Genomic DNA, 22,244 nt, shown 5'->3' with positions numbered 1-22,244 from the left:
TGGGCTTGACAGCCCTCTTTTAAGCTACGATGAAGCCCATAAACAAGTTAAGTTTATTACTTTTTTTGTTTTGGAGAAGGAAAAAAAACAGTCAACTGCTTTTCTAGCTTCTTCTTCTTTGTTAAACCCCCTCCCTCCCTCTCGGCTTCAAAGATTTTTCCCGCTCAGTGAAGTAATAATTTTCTACCAAAGAAGAGAAACATAATGAATAGTACATCATCAGCAAATTCATCAGTATCAACAGCAGCAATTATTGGAGGTGGAGGAGGAAGTGTTAACAATGTTGTTTTGGATGATTTTCATTTCCCTTCTGATTTAATCTCCATTCAAGACCGCAAAGATGAGGCCATGCATGGTTTGTTTTGTTCTCCTTTTTTTATTCCATTTGAGAATCTCTTCTTTTGTGAAGTTTAGCCATCCGGGTTGTTATAATATTGCATAATCTATATGAATTTCGGATTTTTTGGTGGCAGGTTGGGCATTTGTGTAGGAAAGATTTTTTTTTTTTGCCATCTTGGCCATTAAAAAAGTGAATATTTTTTGTGGGATTTGGCTTGTTCTTATGGAAATTCGTTATCTGGGGTATTTATATTTCTGCGTTTTCTGCGTTGGCCTGTGGACTTGGTGGCTCCTTTTGTGATTGTTTGATACTTCACATTATTTGTTTTCCTGTGTTTAGATTGCTACTATTATCTTTATAGATAATATTTATAAAGGCCCCATTACTCTAGGATTCTCTTCGGCATGCTTCACAGATTTTTTATTTTTTCTCTTGTGTTTAGCATACATGTTACTGAGATGTTGGTCTTATTCATAAATTCATTATCCTGCTGCTAAGAAAATAAGGTACAATGCATGAAATTCATGTTGTACATAAAATTCTGAAGTTTATGTTGCTTGTTACGAAATATTGCCCATTTTATGTATTTACTTTTTTTAGAAACAAATCGAACTCATCGACAGAATTAGTTTATGTTTCACACTTTGATTATTTAAATATAGGACTAAGCCAATTGATTCCATTAGTTTTGGTCTTGTGGAGGATTGAGATTTAATTTCTCGACTTCAAAAGACATAAAGCTTACCTCTCTAAATCGAGTTCTTTCATCCAGCTGCCTTGATCCATTTTAATTAGCATGTCTGTTAATTTTCTTTGTTTCTTGATATACCTCTGTTTTTAGTGGCCCTCTAACCTAACTTGGATATATGAAAATTCAAAGACTTACTTTTTGGCATTTGTTCTTCACCCATTTTGGTTACAAAACAAAACAATAGAGAAATATATTTTGGAACTTTATTGTTTATTCTTCTCTGTTAGCTCTTGTCTGACGAGTTCATCATGCTAAACATATGGCTTTCTTTCTCTCTAAGCTTCAAGCATTCAATGAATTATGTCAGTGGAAGGTTGGCAGGAGCATAGGGCTAGGACCTCGATCTCATATCAACCTCATATCAAGGCCAGGTTAGTCTTCAATCCACCAATTACCTTTCCTTTCACATCCCACTCCTCCAACTTGTGTAGGATAAATACGAGTCATGCAAAATACTGGCATTTAGTGATTTATGTGACTGCTGTGTTTTTTATTTTAGAACTGCATCACTTCACGTGTCAGTGGTATCAGCTGATTCATTGTGGTGGATCTCTTGTCACATGCCACCGCCATCAGTTTAGGGGTCATCTAAAACGTGCTTGAAAGATTAGCAGATAGGTTATTGGGTGGGACAATGGTGTTCCGTGTTGGATTTTCATGTCCCATGATCATAAAATTTCATGTTGCATAAAATAGATTTTATCCCTGTAGCTCCCAGTTAAAGACAGAAAAGGAAAAATGGACTGGAGGGAGTAAGAGTTTGTCAAAAAGCTCTACACATAGATCCTCGGATTTGTAGACACATACACCAAGTATCATACTTTGTCTCCGTGACTGGTTGCTGCAATTGAATAGGGCATCTTCTTGCTTCTGGAGAACAGTGCCCAGATGAAGTGTTTGCGGGTGGGTCTGTAAACTTTTTGTAAGATTAAATAATTAAATCACACCAGCTAGCTTCCCTAATTTAATTATCAGAACAGAAGGGATCACTTACACATGATGGATGCTGGATCAAAAACCAACCTCTGTTATTGCTTCCTCTTATATTCTCCTGCCTGTCCATAATATCCATGTGCTTTGACATTTTCCCAGGAGCTGACAAGAAACATTGGAACCACTTTTGAAGCTGCAATTCGTTTTTAAACATGCTACAAAACTATGGAACAGATACCGAGGAGTATCTGATCCAGATCAGTATCTCCCTCGTATAACTATCCTTCCTATTGTGAGATCTTTTTGAATCATGTAGATGAATGTAAACTATGACTCTCGGTCTGTTAGAGGGCTTTGAATCCTGCTTTCTTTGTGAACTGCGGGTCCATCTCCTTGTGATTTCTACCTTGATACCTTATTTTAGTTTGTTCATTGCTACTTATGGATTTGTTATTTGTCTTCTTTTATGGATCCCAATGCAGGTGAAAAAATAAGCAAGAAGTTGGAAATAGAAACGCATAAAAACCTGGCCTTGCCGAAATGACATGGAATTCTGCGGGCAGGCTGCATCTTGCATTGATTGACTTTTGGTACATATCTTTTACTTTGATGATAAATATTTCTTGTTTTATTCTGGAGCTGGCGATTTTATGTGTTGTTTGCCCCGTGTTCTGAAATGCTTCCAAGTAACTCTGTTGTCCATGTTACAAATAAATGGAAGATAACTTGCATTTCTTTCTTTTACATTGAAGTCCAAAATGTATGCTCATGGTTGAGTTTATATCCAACCAAAATTGCACAGGACTCGAGGGAATATAACTAATTGTAAGATGATTAATTCCATGACGAAAAGAACCAACGCCACGACGGTCTTGCTGGCCTGCCAGTGATTTTTTTTTTCCTTTCTCCACAGAGACGAGGCCATGCACCGGATGAAGCTTAGACCGCACCAACAGTTTCGTTCCTTCTGATTGAAAATTTTAGGTCTATCGCGCTGAAGTGGTTTTTCGTTCTATGTACAAAACTGAACTTGGTTGAATCAATCCAGCAACCAAACTCGATGCGGCTTCTAAAACACTAACCTTGGACTTGAGGTGGAAAATGGTTTTGGATGAATAAAATCAAAAACCTTTAGACTTGGTAATTTATAGTGTTTTGTTTTGTTTTTTTTCATGTTTGTTTTTGTTGTTTTAATTTTTTTTATTTCCATATATTTTAAAGAGAGAAACTATTTTGAAAAATATTTCGTACCACAATTCCAAACACACAAAAATCAAAAACCTTTAGACTTGGTAATATATAGTGTTTTGTTTTATTTTTTTTCATGTTTGTTTTTGTTGAATTTATTTTTTAATAGTGAGATGATTAATAATTTGACTTTGTAATTTTGTTTTCTTTTCCTTTCTATAGAATTAGAGTGATTTGCAGGTTTGCTAGAGTAACTTAGGTTGCCTTGATTTTAGGATTTGATAAAGTGTTTTTTTTTCTTTTTTTAATTGAACTTAACTTTTTTTTATCATCTATTTTCTTTCTCATATAGTTAAAAAAATAGTTTTTTTAAAAAGTCATGTTATTAAATTTTATAAAGTCCATGGATATGTTCGCAAGTTTAGTTGGTTGACATGGTTTGCAGATCCAACAAGTTTTTCTTCTTCCTTTTTAATTATTTTTTTTCAATTTCATCATTAGATATTAGGTTAATTGAAAATTTAGTCTTGTAATTGATTTTCCTTTGCTTTTTATAAGGTTATCATGGTTTAAAAAAAAACATATTGATTTTGAGTTGGTGTTTTACTTTGCGATCGTTTATTTCTGTTATCATATAGTTAAATAAAAAATTATTTTTTTTAAAAAATTATAATCACATTAGAGTTCATAACTCGGTTCACAGGTTTGACGAGTTTATCTACTGACCATGTATTTTTTTTTTGTTTTTGGTCGTTTAATTGTTTTTTTTTGTCCTTCAATATTGGATAGGTTGAGAAATAAAGTGTATGAATTATTTTTATTTGCTTTTTATAGGGTTATTATTATCTCAAATAAGTGTCTATTTTTAGGTTGGTAGCAATTTTGTAAGCATATATTTTTATCATATAATTAAATAAAAATAGTTTATAATTTTTTTTAAAAAAATTCAATAAAATTCATGGCTTAAGTAGGATCAATTTAATTCATCATTATTTTAATATGTTTTTTTTTAAGTTGTTATTTTAAAGTTTTTTTTTAAAAAAACTAAACTATATTCTTATTGTTACATTTAAATCCATGAAATTGATGGATTTAAATCAAGTTAGTTTCTATATAATTTAATTGAGAAGTTTAGTTACGTAAAAATTTAAATTGAGATGTTTTAAAATTAACACGTTAAAAAATTATTTATATTTTTAATATTTTTTAAAAAATTAATCTAATATGCTATGGTGCACGAGTTAATAAAATAGTGCTAACTATCCGGAGAGTCGTGGATATAGTTGAGGGCGGATATGTTGTATTCAGACCTGGGTGTTCTCAAAGTAAATGTGCCTTCATGCATAGCCTCATGGATTTAGAAGGGATCCAAAACAAATGAACTCCCGCATGGTTTATGGATCAGTGGGGCCAGTTGACTTTTTAGAAGTCACATCATCCTAGTTGGGCTTCCAAGAAATCATGTCAACTCACCTCAATTTAATTAATGTTGTGTTAAGTTATTTAATCCTTGCTATTGCAGTTTCATTATATATTTTTAAAGATTTTTGAATTTTTATTTTATTTTTTGAATTAATATTTTTAATTATTTTAATATGTCAATATCAAAAATAAATTTAAGAAAAATATAAAAATATATTTTTAAATAAATAATATTTTAAAAAATAATATTTATCACAATTCTAAATAATTTGTTATTGGGGCGTCCCGGGTCAAAAAAGAGGTGAAATCGCTTTCAGGTTTGGGGAGGCCTTTTGTACACCCTAACCATCAGCTTTGTGGTCAGCACCTTAGGCTTAGGTTATACTTCGAGCCATACAACTTGGGCCATCAGGATTCCATGCACTAAATCAGCGGTTTCAGTCAATTTTTTATACAGGTTTGTCTGCTCAAAGAGGTGTCAGATACCAAGGGCTGCCCAAATTAGACCAACCAGAAACCATGCAATAAACATTAGGAAAAATCTCCTAACATTTTAAGATGGCAACACTTTGTCACCATTTAAAAATTATATTAAAAATCAACAGACACATACGAATCAACGAAAAAACTAAAAAATATTCCATAAATACTATGAAAATTGATTTAATATATAAAACATCCTTATAAATTAAATATTACATATTTACAACTTCTCATGGTCAAAGTATTAATGTAAGTTAAAATTTGATGTTCAAACACTAGACTTCCCCCAAACTTCACAAATTACGATGGAAGCAGTAAAGATGACACAGAAAAAGCTTAAAATTGCCTACAGAGCAACGATACCAGGCCACCTAAATTGCCATTAGCACCAATTCATTTACAGGCAACCCCATTGCCATCAGTACCAGCTTGTCTTCATTGATTTTCCACCACCTGTACTTTACTATATCCCATGATCATATGTATTTTAGTTAGGAGCAACGACGTATAAAGCACCACCACGAGGTGCTTGATGAACTTGTTTTTGTCTTTCATATTCTATTGCTTCACCACTAATGGGCCCTTTTCCAATAAACTACCCCTCAAATATCTGTAAAGAACAAGAATTGATCAGAATTTGAACGAGATATTAAACAAGCTAATGACAATAGTCCGTAAAGCAAGCATTCTACATTTGCCTAAGCGAACTCTTCAACTATGATCTCAACCTAACAGATCCATATTCAAGTCACTCGTCCCAGCAATGTCCCAACTATGAGAAATAATACACATAAAATCAACAAATCTGATTTCGAAAAGAGAGCTAATTAAGGGATGCTTGTTATGAAGAGAGAGTAGAAAGGAGAGGAGATGTCCAGGAAGATAGAAGAGATGAATTGAGAGAGAGGGTGATTGTTGTGGAGAGAATAGAGGAGATGAGATGTCAGGGAGAGAGATAAAGAGAGAAAGGAAAGGGAGAGGAGAAAGAAGCAGAAGGAGGAGAGGGGAAAAAGAAAAGGAAAGAGTTGAAAAAATCAAGGCATATTTAGGTCTTTTCATAAAAAAATGAATAAATTTGAAAAAACAAAGATAAGAGCTTTTGTGTTTAAATTATAGAAGTACCGGCTGTCTTTTTTATAGACATAGTACTGTGTTAGAAAATTTTTAACTATACGATTGTAAACATATCTTAAAAAATTATTAAATTAACCTCTAAACATATTTTAAAAGATCATCAAATTAACCCCTACATCACTTGACCTCAAATTAACTTCTAACCAATTATATCCTTGTTTGATAGTATTTTAAGATATAGTTAGAATTATATCATTAAAAAATTTCTAACAGCACTGAGTATACAACAAACGGAACCTAATGTATATCTAGTGAACATAGCCTAATATGTATCTTGTGAATCATTTTTTCTTTCCTTTTATTTTTATTTTGACTACACGATTCTAACACATCTTAGAAGACAATCAAATTAATACCTAAATCACTTTAATTCTAAATTAACTCCTAACTAATTACATTTTAGAATGGTGTTATTAAAATTTTTCTAACAATATCGAATGTAAAAAAAATAAAATATAACCTCAGTATATCTTAAGTCAGTATATCTTAAGTGACTCATTTTCCTACCAGATCAACTTCTCTTCTTTTGGGTCAGTTTTTGTACATATTAATTAATTTATATAAAATATATATTTTGACTAAACAATCTGGGTACAAAACCAAATTTTAAAACATGGTCGTGATGTAAATATTTTTATGTTATTCTCCTAAAATTTTTATGAAACTGTCACTTTTTTTTTAAAAAAAAATCCGAGTATCAGAGTAATTTTCCCTCACTTTATCATGCAACGTGCCAATAAGGCCACATCCCACTTTTACCAAGCTTGGGAATAGAGCAGCACCCCTCAGCAATATTACCACAGGAACAGAAGGTGACACGTTACTCTTTCCACGACAATCACGCCTCCAGTACATGAAAATTATCCAGATTGGCTTCAATATGGTTTATATATCCCCATGAAGCTTTCCACCTCCCTAAATAGGCCACAAAGCCACTGGAAACGTTGTTATTTATGTGACAGGCGAGCTAGTTACAAGCATTCAGTTCAGTAATACAAGGATAAATTGGCCATTCGCTCAACAATTAACCTTTCATCCTAAACCAAGAGCAGCCTAGACTGTATACTTCGACCTTGTTACAGCAGGCAATTATCTCATTCTCCCTGTTGCTTATCACAGAAATAACATCAGTTCGAAACAAGCAGCTGTCAACCTTATCAAATCTCAATTGCATAGGTTTATAGAACTCCCTCCAATAATTAGCTTCCTAACTTCCAGTGAGTCAAACACTCCACAATCTTTTCTTTATAATCAATTCTCCGTTCCAAGATCAGCAGTTCCGCACTCAAGTCTACGAGTGTGCTTGCTTCTGCGTTCTGATACCAGTCACACTTCCCTACTACTTTTAGATATCGTAAAAGGTCAAGCAAATCAATTTCCAACCATCCCACCCTCCATCCAATTTCTCTAACCGCTCAAGAGTGCTACCTCTAACTAAATCCTGATTTGTTTGGGGTTCCAGTGCAACCTATTTTTTTATCAAAATTTATATTTTTTTGCTTCAAATTATTTTTTTAGTGTCTTTGAATCTTTTTTATATGCTAATATCAAAAATAAATTATTTTTTTTTTAAAAAAAAAAATTAATATTTTTCTAAGCTATTGTGCCAACTAATGTACAAGTTTTTCCATCAAAGGTAAAGTAGCCAATGAATGGTCTCCATGGACAAAAAATAGGAAAATAGAAAAAGGAACCACGAAAGTGAATTACTTCGAAACAAAGGCAGAATTCAGGAATAGGATATAACATGTACAAAAGATGGACAATCGGATCTATGGACCTAAGGACAACATAATGTTTCTTGAGATCTTGAACCTCTCATAAGATGATGAAGAGAAAAGTTCAAAATAAAAATTTGAAAAAAGAAAACTGAATTTTATGTCTCCATATGTGCAAAAATAAAGCTACGCTGAACAGATACCAAAGGCATTGCTTGTTCCAATGGCCAAAGGAGGAGGACCCGCTGATTTAAAAGTTTAGTAGGTGTTTACCTCATACAGTGTGGGACAAAGGTACATTTCGTGTGATTAAAGCTTCTTGTCTGATGTCAGAAGCTCCATTTGTTCTGTCAGCTGATCCACATGCTGAGCTTTGTCCCACCCGTTTGCATTTGGCTGCACATCATTTCCATTGGCTTTACCCTCTACAGAACTTGATTCAATATCCTCAGGCTCTGGACTCTGCACAAGAAGGTCATCCCAAAAGCTAGAATTATCAAGCAAAGCATCAATATCAGGATCAGGGGAGATGTTGTCAATATCTATGGGTATTATTCCATTAATTCCTAATGAAGCTGGATCTATGAATCCATCATTGCATGTCTCTGGTTCCATGTAATCTTCACAAGGGATATCAGCAACATTTTCTGGTACCATTTCAGACACTTGAGAAACATGGGGCATGATCACGTCTGCCTGAGGAATAGGCATGGAGGTTGCCCCCTGTGCTCCAACCAGCATACTTATATCTGGAAACTGAGAAGCTGTAACCTTTTCAGAACTAGCAATTTGCAGGGAAGATTGTATTTCAGATATTGGTGCCGATGGGCCCTGCCTGGAAATCCCAAAAGCTGCTGGTATATGAGTGGATTGCCCTGAAGTTGGCAGAACCTCTTGAAGAGTCACTCCTGATGTGTGGCTCGAAGAGCTTCCACTGTCTTTTGCACCAAGATTATTGTCATAAGAATCCAACTTAGAAGAAGCATCCATTTTCATAATCTGCCTGAGCATTGCTTGGGCTGCCTCATTCATCAGAGGCTGATACTTCACAATCTGCCCATCATGAGAACCAGAACCCTCATTCTCAGGAACATCCTCCTGCTTGAGCCTTCGTTTTTTATTGGCTTCAGTTATGCGCCTATTGTTGTCATTTTGCTGCTGTACAAACTGAGCCAAGAAGCTCGGGCTGTTCATCGCCTTGGCCAGGAATGACATCATCTGTTGCTGACGCTGCTCCATTCCTTGAAGTCGCTGTACCATGGTTTGCAACTGGCTATCTGTGGACTGTTGCTGCTGCCTCAACCTAACAAGTTCTTGCATAAGGACATTCTTGTCCCTCTTAAGCCTCTCCACCTCTTCCTCGAGCCCAAATTTCCCAACCTCAACACAGGCGGCAACCGATGAGTTCTGTCCATGTGGTTGTTGTGGCTGTTGATTAGCATGCCCGTGGGCAGGTTTTCGCCGACTGATAATCCTAAGCAGGTGCTTTTGACCCCTCAAAAATCCTTCATTGGCAAATTCCCAACGGTCTGGATCCACCTTTCGAAAACCCTGTTTGAAAATAGAGAACAATATACAGAAAGACTAAGTCCAAAAGGAAAGAAACAAAAAGATGCAAATCACACAAACAAAAATAACAATATACAGAAAGATTAAGAGCTTAGGCTTGGTTTTCCAAACAGTAAACATTACTGGAGGATAACAAGCAGTGATTAGTTCTCCTTCAGGTAAAATCAATGGGTAGTTTTGGTATTGTCACAGAAGGGGAGCACTCCTGTTAGCTTTTCACACATAATACAAAACATTTAGCTTCAAGGAAAGCGATTTTATATTAGATGTGGCAGATTACTAAGGTAAATGAGCGTAGAAGTTTTCCTTGGCTGCCTAGAAGTGTTGATCCCTTCTTGGCTTACCAAGGGTAGGAATGCAGATATTGTTAGTGCCAAAGGTTTGAGGGAGATGAAGTGGCCACAAGAGGCAAGATGAACATATTTCGAAAGGAAGGCTGCTTCCGATAGATCATACACAAAATCTCCTTGCAATGTTCTTGGAGTTTGTCAAGGAGAGCATAATGTAGACAGTAAGCTAGCAATACCAGGTTTTTTTTGTAAAGTCAAAATGATACTTGATACTTCATCATAAATAATTCATATCCTAGTCAAACATCATATCAACCAAAAAACATTTCTCTAATTATTATAAAATGGTTATTAGATGGGAGCTCAACCTAAGAACACAGTTGCCAATCCAAACTGTTAGTACCATCAGATCTTTATTTATTGAGAGAGAATTCGGTTATATTTCTTTTATTTTGTTTTGCCTTTCCCATCCATGACTTCGTAGACAATAACTGGGAAATGATCTTGCACATGAGCACAAATGTTCAAACAAAAAGTGAAAAAGATTCAGGAACTCTCCTCTATTGGGAAGTCGATACCTATAGCCCCATAGCAAACCGTGACAATAGCAAACGATACTAGCCATTACAATTATACAATGAAATCCACACTTAACTCAATAGATTGTCACTCAATAGCAAACAGGCATCATGCCATTTCATAACCACCAGCTCGTGGTAAAGGCATTTCAGCTATGATTGAGAGTTCGATGCCCCCTTGCTTTCTGCGAAAGCCAACTGCATTTCCGTTTGATTTAAAAGGAGCACATAATTTCCTTGAGGCAATATTGAAGGTGAAAGGATAAGCTCTTGTCGAGTTCCTTCCACATAAAGCTAGAAGTAAAGCAAGAAAACTACAACAGAAATGCAGAAAAATCCAAAAAGAAAAGAAATTAAAGAAATAAGAAAAGCGAAATCCATACGTAAGTGTTCAGTTGCCTAACAAAGCTGGAGAAATTATTATGCTTGAAATACTTCGGCAAAAGATCGCGAGCGAACTCCGGCGGATTCCAAACCACAAAACTATTATTCGTCGAACTCCAAGACACCACCGCGTCTGTCGCCGGATCGTCTACCATGTCGTAAGTCTTACTTAGAAATGGCGGCGGCGCATTCGACTGTGACGCCATCGGCGCCGGCACCGCTTGTGCCCCACCGCCGCTGATCGAGGAGTCGCCACCGCTTGCAGAGTTGATTGTTCCATCCATCAGAGTAGCAATTAATAAAGGAAATGTTTATTGATTGGAACTTTTTAGGGTTTTGGAAGAGCAGGCATTTGTGAGAGCAAAAAAGCTAGATTGAAGGAGAGGAGAGACAACGAATCGAGATTGTATAGGGAGGAAGGAGAAAGGGGGTAAAGAGGAGACAGGTGGTTGTTGTACGGTCACGGGAAATGAAATGAAGAGTGGGATTCTATTAAAGGCAGACGCGACGGAGGGAAACAGGCACGAGCCTGTTGCCATTTTGCCTCTTCCCTTTTTTTCTGGAGGTGATGATAGCAGTTGAAATTACTGGTTTACTCCTGCTTTCTTTTTCTTCAAAAGAAATTGTGAGGCTGTTTCTTCCCCTTATTTCTTTAAATAAATATATATTTAAATGGTATTTAGTATGAGGTTAAAAATATGAACGAATTATTATAGAGTAATTATCATAATAATAATTTTTTAAAGTGTTTGATTTTTAAGAATGTTTAGCTTGAGTTAAATGTTAGAGAAGAGAGATAGATTAATTTAATTGTTAGTAATAATTTATTATAGATAATTAAAAATTAATTTGAGGTAATCATCACCCCCTTAATCATTCACCCTTAAAAAAAAAAGATAAAAATAAAATAAAAAGTTTAAATTTTATGAAATTAAAAATCAACCCTTTTAACTTTCAGCCAAAACATAACCCTAATTATTTAAATTTAAGGTAAATATATCTAGCAAAAATAATTTTTTAGCATTTATTTTTTATAATAAATCTTTGAATTTTTCATTTTAAATAACCAGCTCGTCTCATCTTAAATTTCGCCCCCTTCAAATTATCATGCCGCACCTGTACTTCCAAGAGGAACGTAGCCAAAATGCCAAACAGAGCTCACTTTAAAAAAGCTCACTTTAAAAAAGTTCGCCAATCATTATAGATTTCTTTCTTTTCTAATAGTTATGAAATATTTTTATTTATTATTGTTATTATCACAAGTAAAATAGGGTGCTTAGTGGGGACAGAAATGTTGAGATCCGGGTTTCAGTCGGTGTCCTTATTCGTAAAACAACACGACAAGCCCGACTTATTGAGAATTTGAGATGGAATATACCGGCATTTATTTTTTATAAATCATACGGACCCCTGAATTGCTTATCAAATTTCAATTAGTACCTGTACTAAAAATATTATCTCAATTGCTACGTTAACTTCTTATAAATTCTTAATTAGTCCTCCTATTATATTTCTATTAGTTTATTTGTTTTTTCATTTTGCTTTTATTCTTTAAGAAATTATACTTTATTAGAAGTCTGGCTGTGATTGTTATATTTTATTGATATAAAGGTGGTATAGATTTTTTTTGTCTGAATTAAAAAAATTATATTGATCCAGGATATATAAACTATAATTCTTTTTAAAATAAAAATAAAATGAAAAAATAAATAAGTTACGAGAGGTTTTTTTTTAAATTATCCCATTTATTTTTGATAAATTGTCGAAAAGTGGGACTGGAATCCTGCTGTATCCACAAGGCTATTTTGAATGGGCCAAGGCCTAAGCTGGAAGTCCATATCTGTAGTAGTATTCGGGCTTTTGCAATCCATGGTTTCATAACTGAAAACTGAAAAGGTACACTGAAAAAACCTTTTCTGATCGGCGGGAAAGAAGAGAAAAATGAGCTCCTCGGCGATAGAGGCAGATGCTTTGCTACCTCAACAGCGTCCGAGCATTGTCGAGGCTCTCTCTCACCGTCCGATGGAATCGTTATCAGGTCCACTACAACACTTCTCTTTCTCTTTTGATTATATTTTCTTAAAAAAACTCTAGGGTAACCAGTACCGCACTCCAACACGTCACAGTCCGACCCATTCTTTTTCAATTTATCATACTGTTATCACGATCAGGGCGCAGTAGTTAATTTATCGGAACACAGCATCGTTTTGATCGTTGAAGAAACCTGCTGTCTCCAAGCCAAAGTTTATCTTCAAAAGGAGTTGATCATGATTTCTAACTTGCTCTGTTTGGTTGCTGGGTTCATAGGGGACTTCAAGGAAATAATCTAGTAGCAGTGATTATCTGGCATAGTATCCTACTTTGACTAAATGAGTCCTCAAATTAACTTGATGTCTAACCCTGACTAATAATTTGTTGTTGTGGAGAATCTTGGGATGGAGAAGAGGATTGAAGTTTCTGGATGTTAAAGTTTGTAGATTTGGGGGATTATCCTGATTTTTGTTTTCAATTACTTCTTAACAACCAAACAAATTATGAATTACTTTTAGAAAAAAAGCCTTAACATTTAATCGAAGCACTGATTATTTGGATATTATGGGTGAAATGCAGGTGAAGGAGATTGAAGAGTCATAGATTGTGATCCCATGAAACCTAAGATCTTCCTTTCAAAATTTTTTCATGGTTGAAAGAATAACTCCAGTCATCAAAAGCAAGAATATGTTTTGTTAGGTTGGAGGGTTTTTCACTGTGAATTTAAAGTCCCTGACACACAAGAGGCTCTCCTGTTTATTTGGTAAAAGTTATCATAAGCTGTCAATTTACGCAGTGATCCAAGTAATTTATGCATCTGGATTTAGTATCAGCCGAGATTCTGCTGTAACCTCTATCTCTATCTATATCACAGGCCTGCAGAGTGACTAGATGGCTGCATCTATGCGAGAATCAAGACTAGAATCCCAGATACAATTTCAGGGGACTACAACTTTGAACCTGCAGGAAGCACACCGCTTAGCTTCACAGTCAAGATATTCTATTCTCTATGTCAGTAATGCATGCATGTGCCATGGAAAACGGAAAGATGTGGCAAGTTTTGCTTGAATCATACATGCTTCTTTTACCTGATAGCTTATTCTATCACTAATTGTATGAAGATTTGGTATTTCCTACCAAATACTTTTAGTATTGCGGTGGGAGGACCACTGCATTATCAAACAAGCATTTATTCTGTATAATTGCCCGGTGGAATTGATTTTTCTTGCAAAATGAGATTGATAATCCTAGGTCAATCTGTCAAGTAAAGAGAAAAAATTAATAAAAAAAATAAAGTATATCTACCCCTCTTGTATAATTTGTCGGCAAAAAAATACCAAGAAATTCTCTCCCATTAATTGGGGGAAACGAGAAATAAACAAAATAAATATATAAGGGATCTCCATCTCTCTTGTATAATTTAATACATAGAAACTCAAAAAGAATTGGGATAGCTTGAAGGGAATTGAACCCGACGTGAATCGAACACGCAACCTTCTGATCTGGAGTCAGACGCGCTACCATTGCGCCACGGATCCCATTGATGTAGAACGGTAGTCAAAACTTATATATATCTGTTAAATGTATGAAGTGATCCCATTCCAGATTCTGTCTTTTGTTCGAGAAAAAACTGTAGCAAGCCAGCTTTTGCCAAGATACCTCGATAGGATGGTCTTATCTGCAGAGTCTATAATGCAAATTATTTTGGGTGAAAATTGAAAAATATTTATATTTAACAACCAGAGGGTCTGAGAGCCTGCTACCTTCATCACAGAAAGAGGGTCAATATTTGCTTTTCACTTTGACATTCACGAAGATCTTTTAAAGTGTCCTACGTACCTTGACTTTGTCATTCTAGTTGTTAATCTTGTGTTTTTGTATCACTTTGACATCAGTATAGATCATTTTAAGAGTACTTCGTGAACTTTATCGTTTGAGTGTCGATCTCATCTCCTCCTGTCACTTTGAAGTTCATAGAAATCATTTTACGCATGCTGTCTTCACTTTGTCAATTTAGTTATTGATTTTTACTTTGCGATGTCATATCCACCTGCTTGTTTACCACACTTATCTTTAGAATTCTTGCTTCTAGCTTGATCTTGAATCTTTACAAGGAATGCTTTTGTCAAAAAGAATTATTTCCTTTCTTTTTTCGTTTTGCTTTTTTTTTCCTCCCCTTTTTGTTGTATTTCTTTATCATGTTCCTTAAGCAATCATAAGAGATATTCAGGAATCCGTAATAAAAGACATATAATGATAAATTATAAAATTAGCTTGTCAATAATTAACAATAAATTTATAAAGGCAAGTTGAAAAATTATTTTCTTGACTAGTGGAGATATAAAAGATAAAACTAGAAAAGACTATTCATAAATTTATAGTTAGTTTTAAGAACGTATTTTAGAGGTGTTATAGAGGAGGCAACCTCTTGATGAGGATCTATAAAAGAAATTTTAGCAATAAAAAAATGATATTAAAATTAAACCTTTTTTTATAGTTATAATTCCTTTATGGATTGAAATTAACCATTAAAATTTGATAAAAATAAGGAAAATAATATTGAAGATGATGATTTAGATGCAAAACTCTTGGTCTATGATGATAAGAAATATTCATGCTGTATTAGTGAGCAACAACATTACTAATACCATTATCACTAACAAAAGAACAAGCATATAGACTCTGATTTAAATAATGAAATTATCTATAAGAAGGGAACGAGAGTAGATGTGTCTATAAGTGATTTTTATTAAGCATATTATAAAAGATGTGTTTCATATATGCTTAAAAAGAATTATGAAACTGACACAATCAAAGTTAATTTTCTTAGACTTTAACTAACAATTATAAAGCAGATGTCCAAAAGTTATACCAGTAGAGAAACACAACACATATCTTATTATAAATTATATACAAGATACAAAAGAGAGATTATTTGGTCCTTATAGTGCTTAGTTTTTTGTTGAGTTTGACTTTGAGAAGGATGTTGCAAGTGTTGTTGTGCATGATCTTCACTATGTTGCTAGCAAGTATGAAGTTTCTAATATAAAAATTAGGCATACAAAGGGCTGACAACTTTTGATTGGACATCAATGATATCAATGCAAAAACAATTTAAACTATGTTTTAAAATTTGATCCATTTTGGAAATTTATAAATGAATTTGCCATTATATTATTTCCATTATAGACAAAATATAATGCCAAATAATACTTTAAAATAAACATCTTTTGATTTTTAAATGAATTTAATATTATATTCCTTATATTGTTATATGGCCTCGGTTTACTAACTTTCAGACTTCATACTTGAAATTTTTGTATTTTTCAATTTATTAGCCTGAAATATCGTAATGATACTCATACTTTTTATTTGGATCATATCACTTAAGGTATTGTGGTAGTATGTGCTTTTTTATAACTAAGATAGTGTGTATGGTACTCAAGAGATGGAGGTAAAGTGCATTAGATAAAAGTATGAAGTTGATATTTAACAATGGTACTTAAAGAATTGGTGGTGCAACAAGATCCTATATGATTCACAATGAATGAATAAGATTTTTAGATCAAATCTAAGGATCATTATGATAAAAGTTAGCAAACCTTATTGATATCTTTTATGGTGTACTCCTTATTTTTTCTTGATCTCAAATATTATTATATTTTTTTACTACAATCACCGTGTCTACAAATTTAGCTGGTAAATTACTAATAAAAAACCTATAGTATGAAGTTTTGAAAATGTTGATGCAAATGAAAGTAAGCTTATCATTGTTTAATAAAAGATGGATATTCACCCTTTAACTATCTCATTGTTTTTTTTTTCTTTTCTTTATTGTCTAAAGACTGGACATGTTTAAAACTATTTCTAAAATAAATTTGTACCACTTTATTAATGTATAAATTGGATCCTTCCATCTTTTAATCTTGTTGTCATCTGATTGTATATACTAATTAACAGTAAGGTAATATGGACTCAAAAAAATAATAAATCAGAAGTTTATCATTATAAGTAATCTCAAGCATATCTTGTTGTAGTGTATCATAAAATGAGTTTTACTATATTGTGTATTGGTAAACTTTCCAAACTCAATGACATTGAAGTTTTGAGGGATCATCATATAAAACACCATACAAATCTTAATTACTCATTGGATCATACTTTTTTTAATGGCCCTTAAACATTCTTCAATACTCGATAGCTTATTGAATTTACTTTATTCCACAACTTTTTATTCACACTCTCCCCTATAACGAGATAAATAACAAAGGCAGGCTAAGTTGGCAATGCCTTTAAGGGTGTTTTGAATAAGAGTGGTGTAGTAAAAAATCATTTAGCTTGACTAGACAACTATGTACCCCGATTGACTTGGGCATCACTAATGGGCTCTTCTTGATCTCTAGACAAGTTTAGTGGAGGAAAAAAAAAGATTAGGTATTTAAGTCATAGAATTGGATGTTGAAGAAAACAAACTAAATATTTTTACAGTGAGTAGAGTTAAGGAATTTCTCAAATACAAAGGTCCTTTACTCTATTTCTTGGACTGAAAAGTTTTTTTCAAGCAAATGAATTAACCAAGACACCTCCGTTTTCAAGTTATCTATATCTTTGTAATAGTCCTTATCTCACTGAGCCATGTATTCATCTTTTATTTCTATAAGAGCTTACTAATATTGAGAGAAGTTAAGTTTTTTCAATGCGACATACGCTACTCACTCTAATACTTATATACAATAAATTTAATAAAATAAATATTCATATTTATCATAAAATATGATTGTTAGGCGTGCAATCATTGGTGGAGCTTTATAGCTTGTCAAGATTCCTATTTGCATGAGGATAAGCTTTTCATGACATGATCACATTTCTTTTAAAAAATCAGTGGAAAAACTAGGATTAAAACAAGCAACATTCATATGATACAATATAGTTCGCGTCATATATAGGTTCAAACCTATAGATGATCTAGCTTTTGTCTTAGGTTGTTTAGATTATCAATGAAGTAACCTAATTTCTACCCTTAGACTAAAGAAATACAAGAAGAAATTCTCTCACAATCTTTCATATATATAGGGTGGGTTTCGATCTAAGTGGAAGTCTAATTAAACATCAATAAACATATATCACACTTGCCAAGTGAAACCTTTTGTTTTCTAATCTTATAAGGTGGAGCTTAGTCTAGATTTTTTTTTAATGTTTAATATGAAATGTGTGGAGGGTCAAGATAATCATGTATATCTAATATCAAGAAAACAATTAAAGACAATAAATAAATGACTTGAATTTAAATGGACTAAGAATAACAATTTGAATCTAGATGACTTGAAAATAAATATATAAAATAATTTGCCTGAAATAAAAGAGGCAAGTAATTAAAGAATCATAATTAAAAGGAAAAAAAAAATGTATCATGCTTATTTCTATTCTCAATGGAGTTGGAGTTGTTCCGGTGTCCCTTCTCAGCATCTAAGACTTTTAAATTAAAAGGCATTAAAAAAATTGTAACTTAGTTCTTGAAAAAGACTAAGAATCCTAAGAAAAATACAATGACCGGTGTTGACAAAAATCATATAAAAATGTTCTTTAAAAAAATTATGTTTTTATTTTTAAGTTCAATTCTTGCATGGCATTATATGCCGAGTTATTTCATAAATTTATTTTAAGTCGGGTCTTTTATGTGAATTTAGAATTAATTTGAGGTATTAATTCATCACATTTTATTTGATTTTGAGCATTTGTATCCCAAAATTAGCAAGGTGGGAAAATTGGGCTTATTGGCCCATTTCATTTTGTTTTGAGTCAAGTTATTGAGTTTTAGAGTTAATTGATGGATTTTCTTAATCAATCACAGATAAGTTGAATTAATATATGGATTGGGAACAGAAAACTTGGATCGTATAAGGACCTAATTGTGAAAACATTTCTATAAGAGCTTAATTGAGATATGAGATCCAATGAGGGGACGAAATTGTTTTCGCTCCGAAAGACAACTGACGCGGGTAAAAGAGGCCACGCCAACTCTGTATTGGCGGGAAAATCCCTAAATAACAAAAGAAAAATAAAATCCCTAAATCCTCAATTCCAGCAACCAACCAAGAATTCATTCTCTCACCCAATTACTCTCTACTATGGAAATCAATGATGGAGAAGAAGAGGAATTTGAGTTCTCAAGGAATTACTTTCTAGCAAAAGAATTAGCTGGGTCGGGTAAGAAATCAACCCGCAAGATTTCTGATATCAACGTCGTCGATGAACAGGTCGCTCACCACTCTCTTTATCATTATTTTCTTTAGTTCCCTTTTATTATTAATTTTTTTGATTAAATATTAAATTTTGGTTTAAAAAGTTTTGTTTTTTTAATCTTGCAGGAACTAAGAGCGGCAGCAGCTACTATTGAGCTAAAACATGAGAAAGAGATTAATTCTCTTGTTAATAGTTATAAGAGCTTGTATCCTAAATGGGTTTTTGAACTCAGGTAATTAGTTAAGTTATTGCAAGTATTTGTGAACTTGTAGTATTCGATGAAATGGGAACGATTTATTTGATGAAATAAACTGGCACGAAGAGTAGTAAGTCAGGCACAGATAGCAAATTGAAACCCATTTCGAGGAAAAAAGAAAGAAACAATATGGCCTCAAGTTTGGATTTGAGAGTTTAGTTGATTTTTTTTAGTGGGTATTGGTTAGTTTTATGTACTTAATTTTTCATATACATTTTAGATAATTTTATGAAAATTATGGGCAACATCCCTTTGATTCTTTGTTATGAATTTTCTTTTTGAGGATTATTTGCACTAATTATGATTCTTTACTATGAATTTAGGTGTGGATTTGGCCTTCTAATGTATGGTTTTGGATCGAAGAAGGTACTGATTGAAGATTTTGCTTCTACAGCATTAACCGAGTATTCTGTAGTAGTCATCAATGGGTATCTTCAGTCAATTAATCTAAAACAGGTAATCTACCAGGGTGCCCTTTGTTGATACTTGAACTTATTTATCGATTTACACATTGATATTGCCAGGTTCTTAAATGCTGATATAACATTAACATGATTCCTTGGCTTAGAAATTCAAGCCAAGCATCATAAAGTGTAGTTTATGCATGATACACCGGCCACCATTTTCTTTGTGCTATGCTAACTGCTGTAACATCATGACTGTAGGTGGTCATTGCTTTAGCTGAAATTTGGTGGGAAGAGTTGAAAACCAAACGAAGGACTTCTTCAGGGGTTTCATCTAAATTTCAACAGCCTTTTAATTCTCAATCTATGGATGACCTTCTTGCATTTTTGCATGAATCAGACGTGGAGGAAAATGATTCTTTTGTGTGCATTGTTGTTCACAATATTGATGGGCCTGGATTGAGAGACTCTGAAAGTCAACAGTATCTTGCGCGACTTGCTTCTTGTTCACATATCCGCATTGTTGCCTCTATTGACAATGTTAATGCACCTCTTTGTGAGTATATCTTATTATAGCTAGTTATGTGCGAACACAGTGGCTAGTTGGGGCAATCTGCCAAGTTAAATTGTTTTAAATTTTGTTTCTATGGCTCCATCCTATGGTTCTCAGAATTAGGTTAAACATATTTCCTAAATAGCGAAACATTTCATGTCATGATTTCTCTGGGTGCCTCAAAAAATGATCCATGTTTTATGTTAACATTTAGACTTGTTTGCAACTGCTTTGTTGGGAGATGAAGGTCTAAATAGGATGGTCCCCATTGGCATATAGGGTTAACATTAGGGTGTGAAAATTGTTCCAAGTGTCTTCTGAATGATGGTGAACCCTCAATTCTTGCCTCAGTTTCACTTTCATTTTGTTTCTATGCCATGGATAAAATGTAAATTTTCATTTTTCTGTCTTTCCTATGATTAAAGAACAGAAATCTTTTTGGAACCTTTTAGTAATTTTTTTTCCTTGGTTCATCTTATACATTTATGATTTACCATCGTATTCCAAATGTCTAGGACCCTAATAACTGTACTGGGTTTTTTTTGGCAGTGTGGGATAAGAAGATGGTTCACACCCAGTTTAATTGGTTCTGGTATCATGTTCCTACCTTTGCACCTTATAATGTTGAAGGAATCTTTTTTCCTTTGATTCTCGCTCACAGCAGTACAGCTCAAACTGCCAAAACAGCTGCAATAGTCTTACAGAGTCTGACACCCAATGCCCAAAGTGTGTTCAAAATTCTTGCAGAATATCAGTCGTCTCATCCTGATGAAGAAGGCAAGTGACTATGCATGATGTGGAGCATTATGTTTCACGGTTGAAATCTTATGTGCTCCATTTGATTTGTCATTTTCAGGCATGCCAGTTGATGCTCTGTATACAACTGCTCGAGAGCGCTTCCTTGTGAGCAGCCAGGTCACATTAAACTCTCATTTGACAGAATTCAAAGATCATGAGTTAGTAAAGACTAGACGGCACAGTGATGGCCAAGACTGCTTGCACATCCCGCTTGCAGCGGATGCCCTTGAAAAGTTGCTTTCTGAGATCAATCAATAGTTCTGACTAAGTTTGTAAATGTATTTCGCATCCTGCTTCCTGTGGATGCTCTTGAAAAGCTGCTTTCTGAGATCAATACAATATACCTGGTACGTGCAACTCAGGTTGTAACTTGAATTAGTCTCATGATCAACTCTTAATTTCGATCTCTAGCATGCTGGCAACCTGTTGCAGCAGTTCGCATGAAAAAACTACATTGTATCTTCGATAGCCTTTGGAGAAACGTTTTTGTTCATATCTTGATGTTTCCTTTAAAATACCTCTGTTTAATTCCATGTAAGCTTGACTATTCCTTTACCAGAGAGGAGCCCAATGCCAATTCTGGTGTGCCAACTTGGTGCTTCATTTCCCATTTACGTATCATCTGAGTTTTATAAGTGATGTTTAGTTCATTTAAGGTGTGTGGTCATTTACTAATTATAGGATGCTATGTCGTTCGGTTCCTGTAAACACAGTTAGGACTTGGTAGTCTCTTAAGCCATATGAATACTGCAGGCCATGTTCTGTGCTTCTTCTTTTTCTCTTTTTTTTTCTCGAACTTAAAGCTGCGTTATTGTTCCGGTACTTTTCTATATCAATTGGGCTATATATTTATAGCTTAATCAAGTCACAAACTTTTCTATTCGAGCACTTTCACAGTTTGAGATTGGAATATCTATTAATTCTCTTTGGAACCTGGAGATGATAGAAAATCAAAATACCACAAATCAAAGAGATGATTAGACAAGTTTATTCACGGTATCTTGATTCATGATATATATATATATATATATATATATATATATAAGAACCTTGATTCCTCCAGCAAGGCCTGAATCGTTATATTTCACATAATGCAAGACTTTTGGGAATTTTATACAAGTACTTACATGTACCAAGATCGATAGAAAAATTTGAAAAAGAATTACAAT

The 22,244-nt window shown here is 33.8% G+C and overlaps 2 protein-coding genes, 1 long non-coding RNA gene and 1 other non-coding gene across 4 annotated transcripts; 2 read left to right on the top strand and 2 right to left on the bottom strand.

The window, feature by feature from the left end:
• The first annotated feature begins 78 nt into the window (after positions 1-78).
• Positions 79-2,768, top strand: LOC133701657 (uncharacterized). Its single transcript, XR_009843602.1, has 3 exons — positions 79-355; positions 1,372-1,462; positions 2,507-2,768. It is a non-coding gene; the product is annotated as an uncharacterized LOC133701657 (long non-coding RNA).
• A 2,513-nt stretch (positions 2,769-5,281) lies between these two features.
• Positions 5,282-11,398, bottom strand: LOC133701654 (heat shock factor protein HSF8-like). Its single transcript, XM_062125656.1, has 3 exons — positions 10,790-11,398; positions 8,243-9,520; positions 5,282-5,727 (listed from the first exon to the last, which is right to left on the bottom strand). The coding sequence occupies exons 1-2, from the start codon at positions 11,072-11,074 to the stop codon at positions 8,279-8,281; spliced, it is 1,527 nt and encodes a 508-aa protein (XP_061981640.1). The 5' UTR covers positions 11,075-11,398; the 3' UTR covers positions 5,282-5,727; positions 8,243-8,278.
• A 2,889-nt stretch (positions 11,399-14,287) lies between these two features.
• On the bottom strand, positions 14,288-14,359 carry TRNAW-CCA (transfer RNA tryptophan (anticodon CCA)). The gene has a single exon. It is a non-coding gene; the product is annotated as a tRNA-Trp (tRNA).
• A 4,482-nt stretch (positions 14,360-18,841) lies between these two features.
• On the top strand, positions 18,842-21,685 carry LOC133701144 (origin of replication complex subunit 2). The gene is made up of 6 exons (XM_062124965.1): positions 18,842-19,078; positions 19,190-19,296; positions 19,644-19,776; positions 19,986-20,280; positions 20,827-21,054; positions 21,134-21,685. The coding sequence occupies exons 1-6, from the start codon at positions 18,950-18,952 to the stop codon at positions 21,331-21,333; spliced, it is 1,092 nt and encodes a 363-aa protein (XP_061980949.1). The 5' UTR covers positions 18,842-18,949; the 3' UTR covers positions 21,334-21,685.
• Positions 21,686-22,244: the final 559 nt, after the last annotated feature.

This window comes from Populus nigra, chromosome 8 (assembly GCF_951802175.1).
Source record: "Populus nigra chromosome 8, ddPopNigr1.1, whole genome shotgun sequence".
Classification (NCBI taxonomy): domain Eukaryota; kingdom Viridiplantae; phylum Streptophyta; class Magnoliopsida; order Malpighiales; family Salicaceae; genus Populus; species Populus nigra.
The sequence above is the reverse complement of the archived record's forward strand: the minus strand, read 5'-3'. Positions and strand labels throughout refer to the sequence as shown.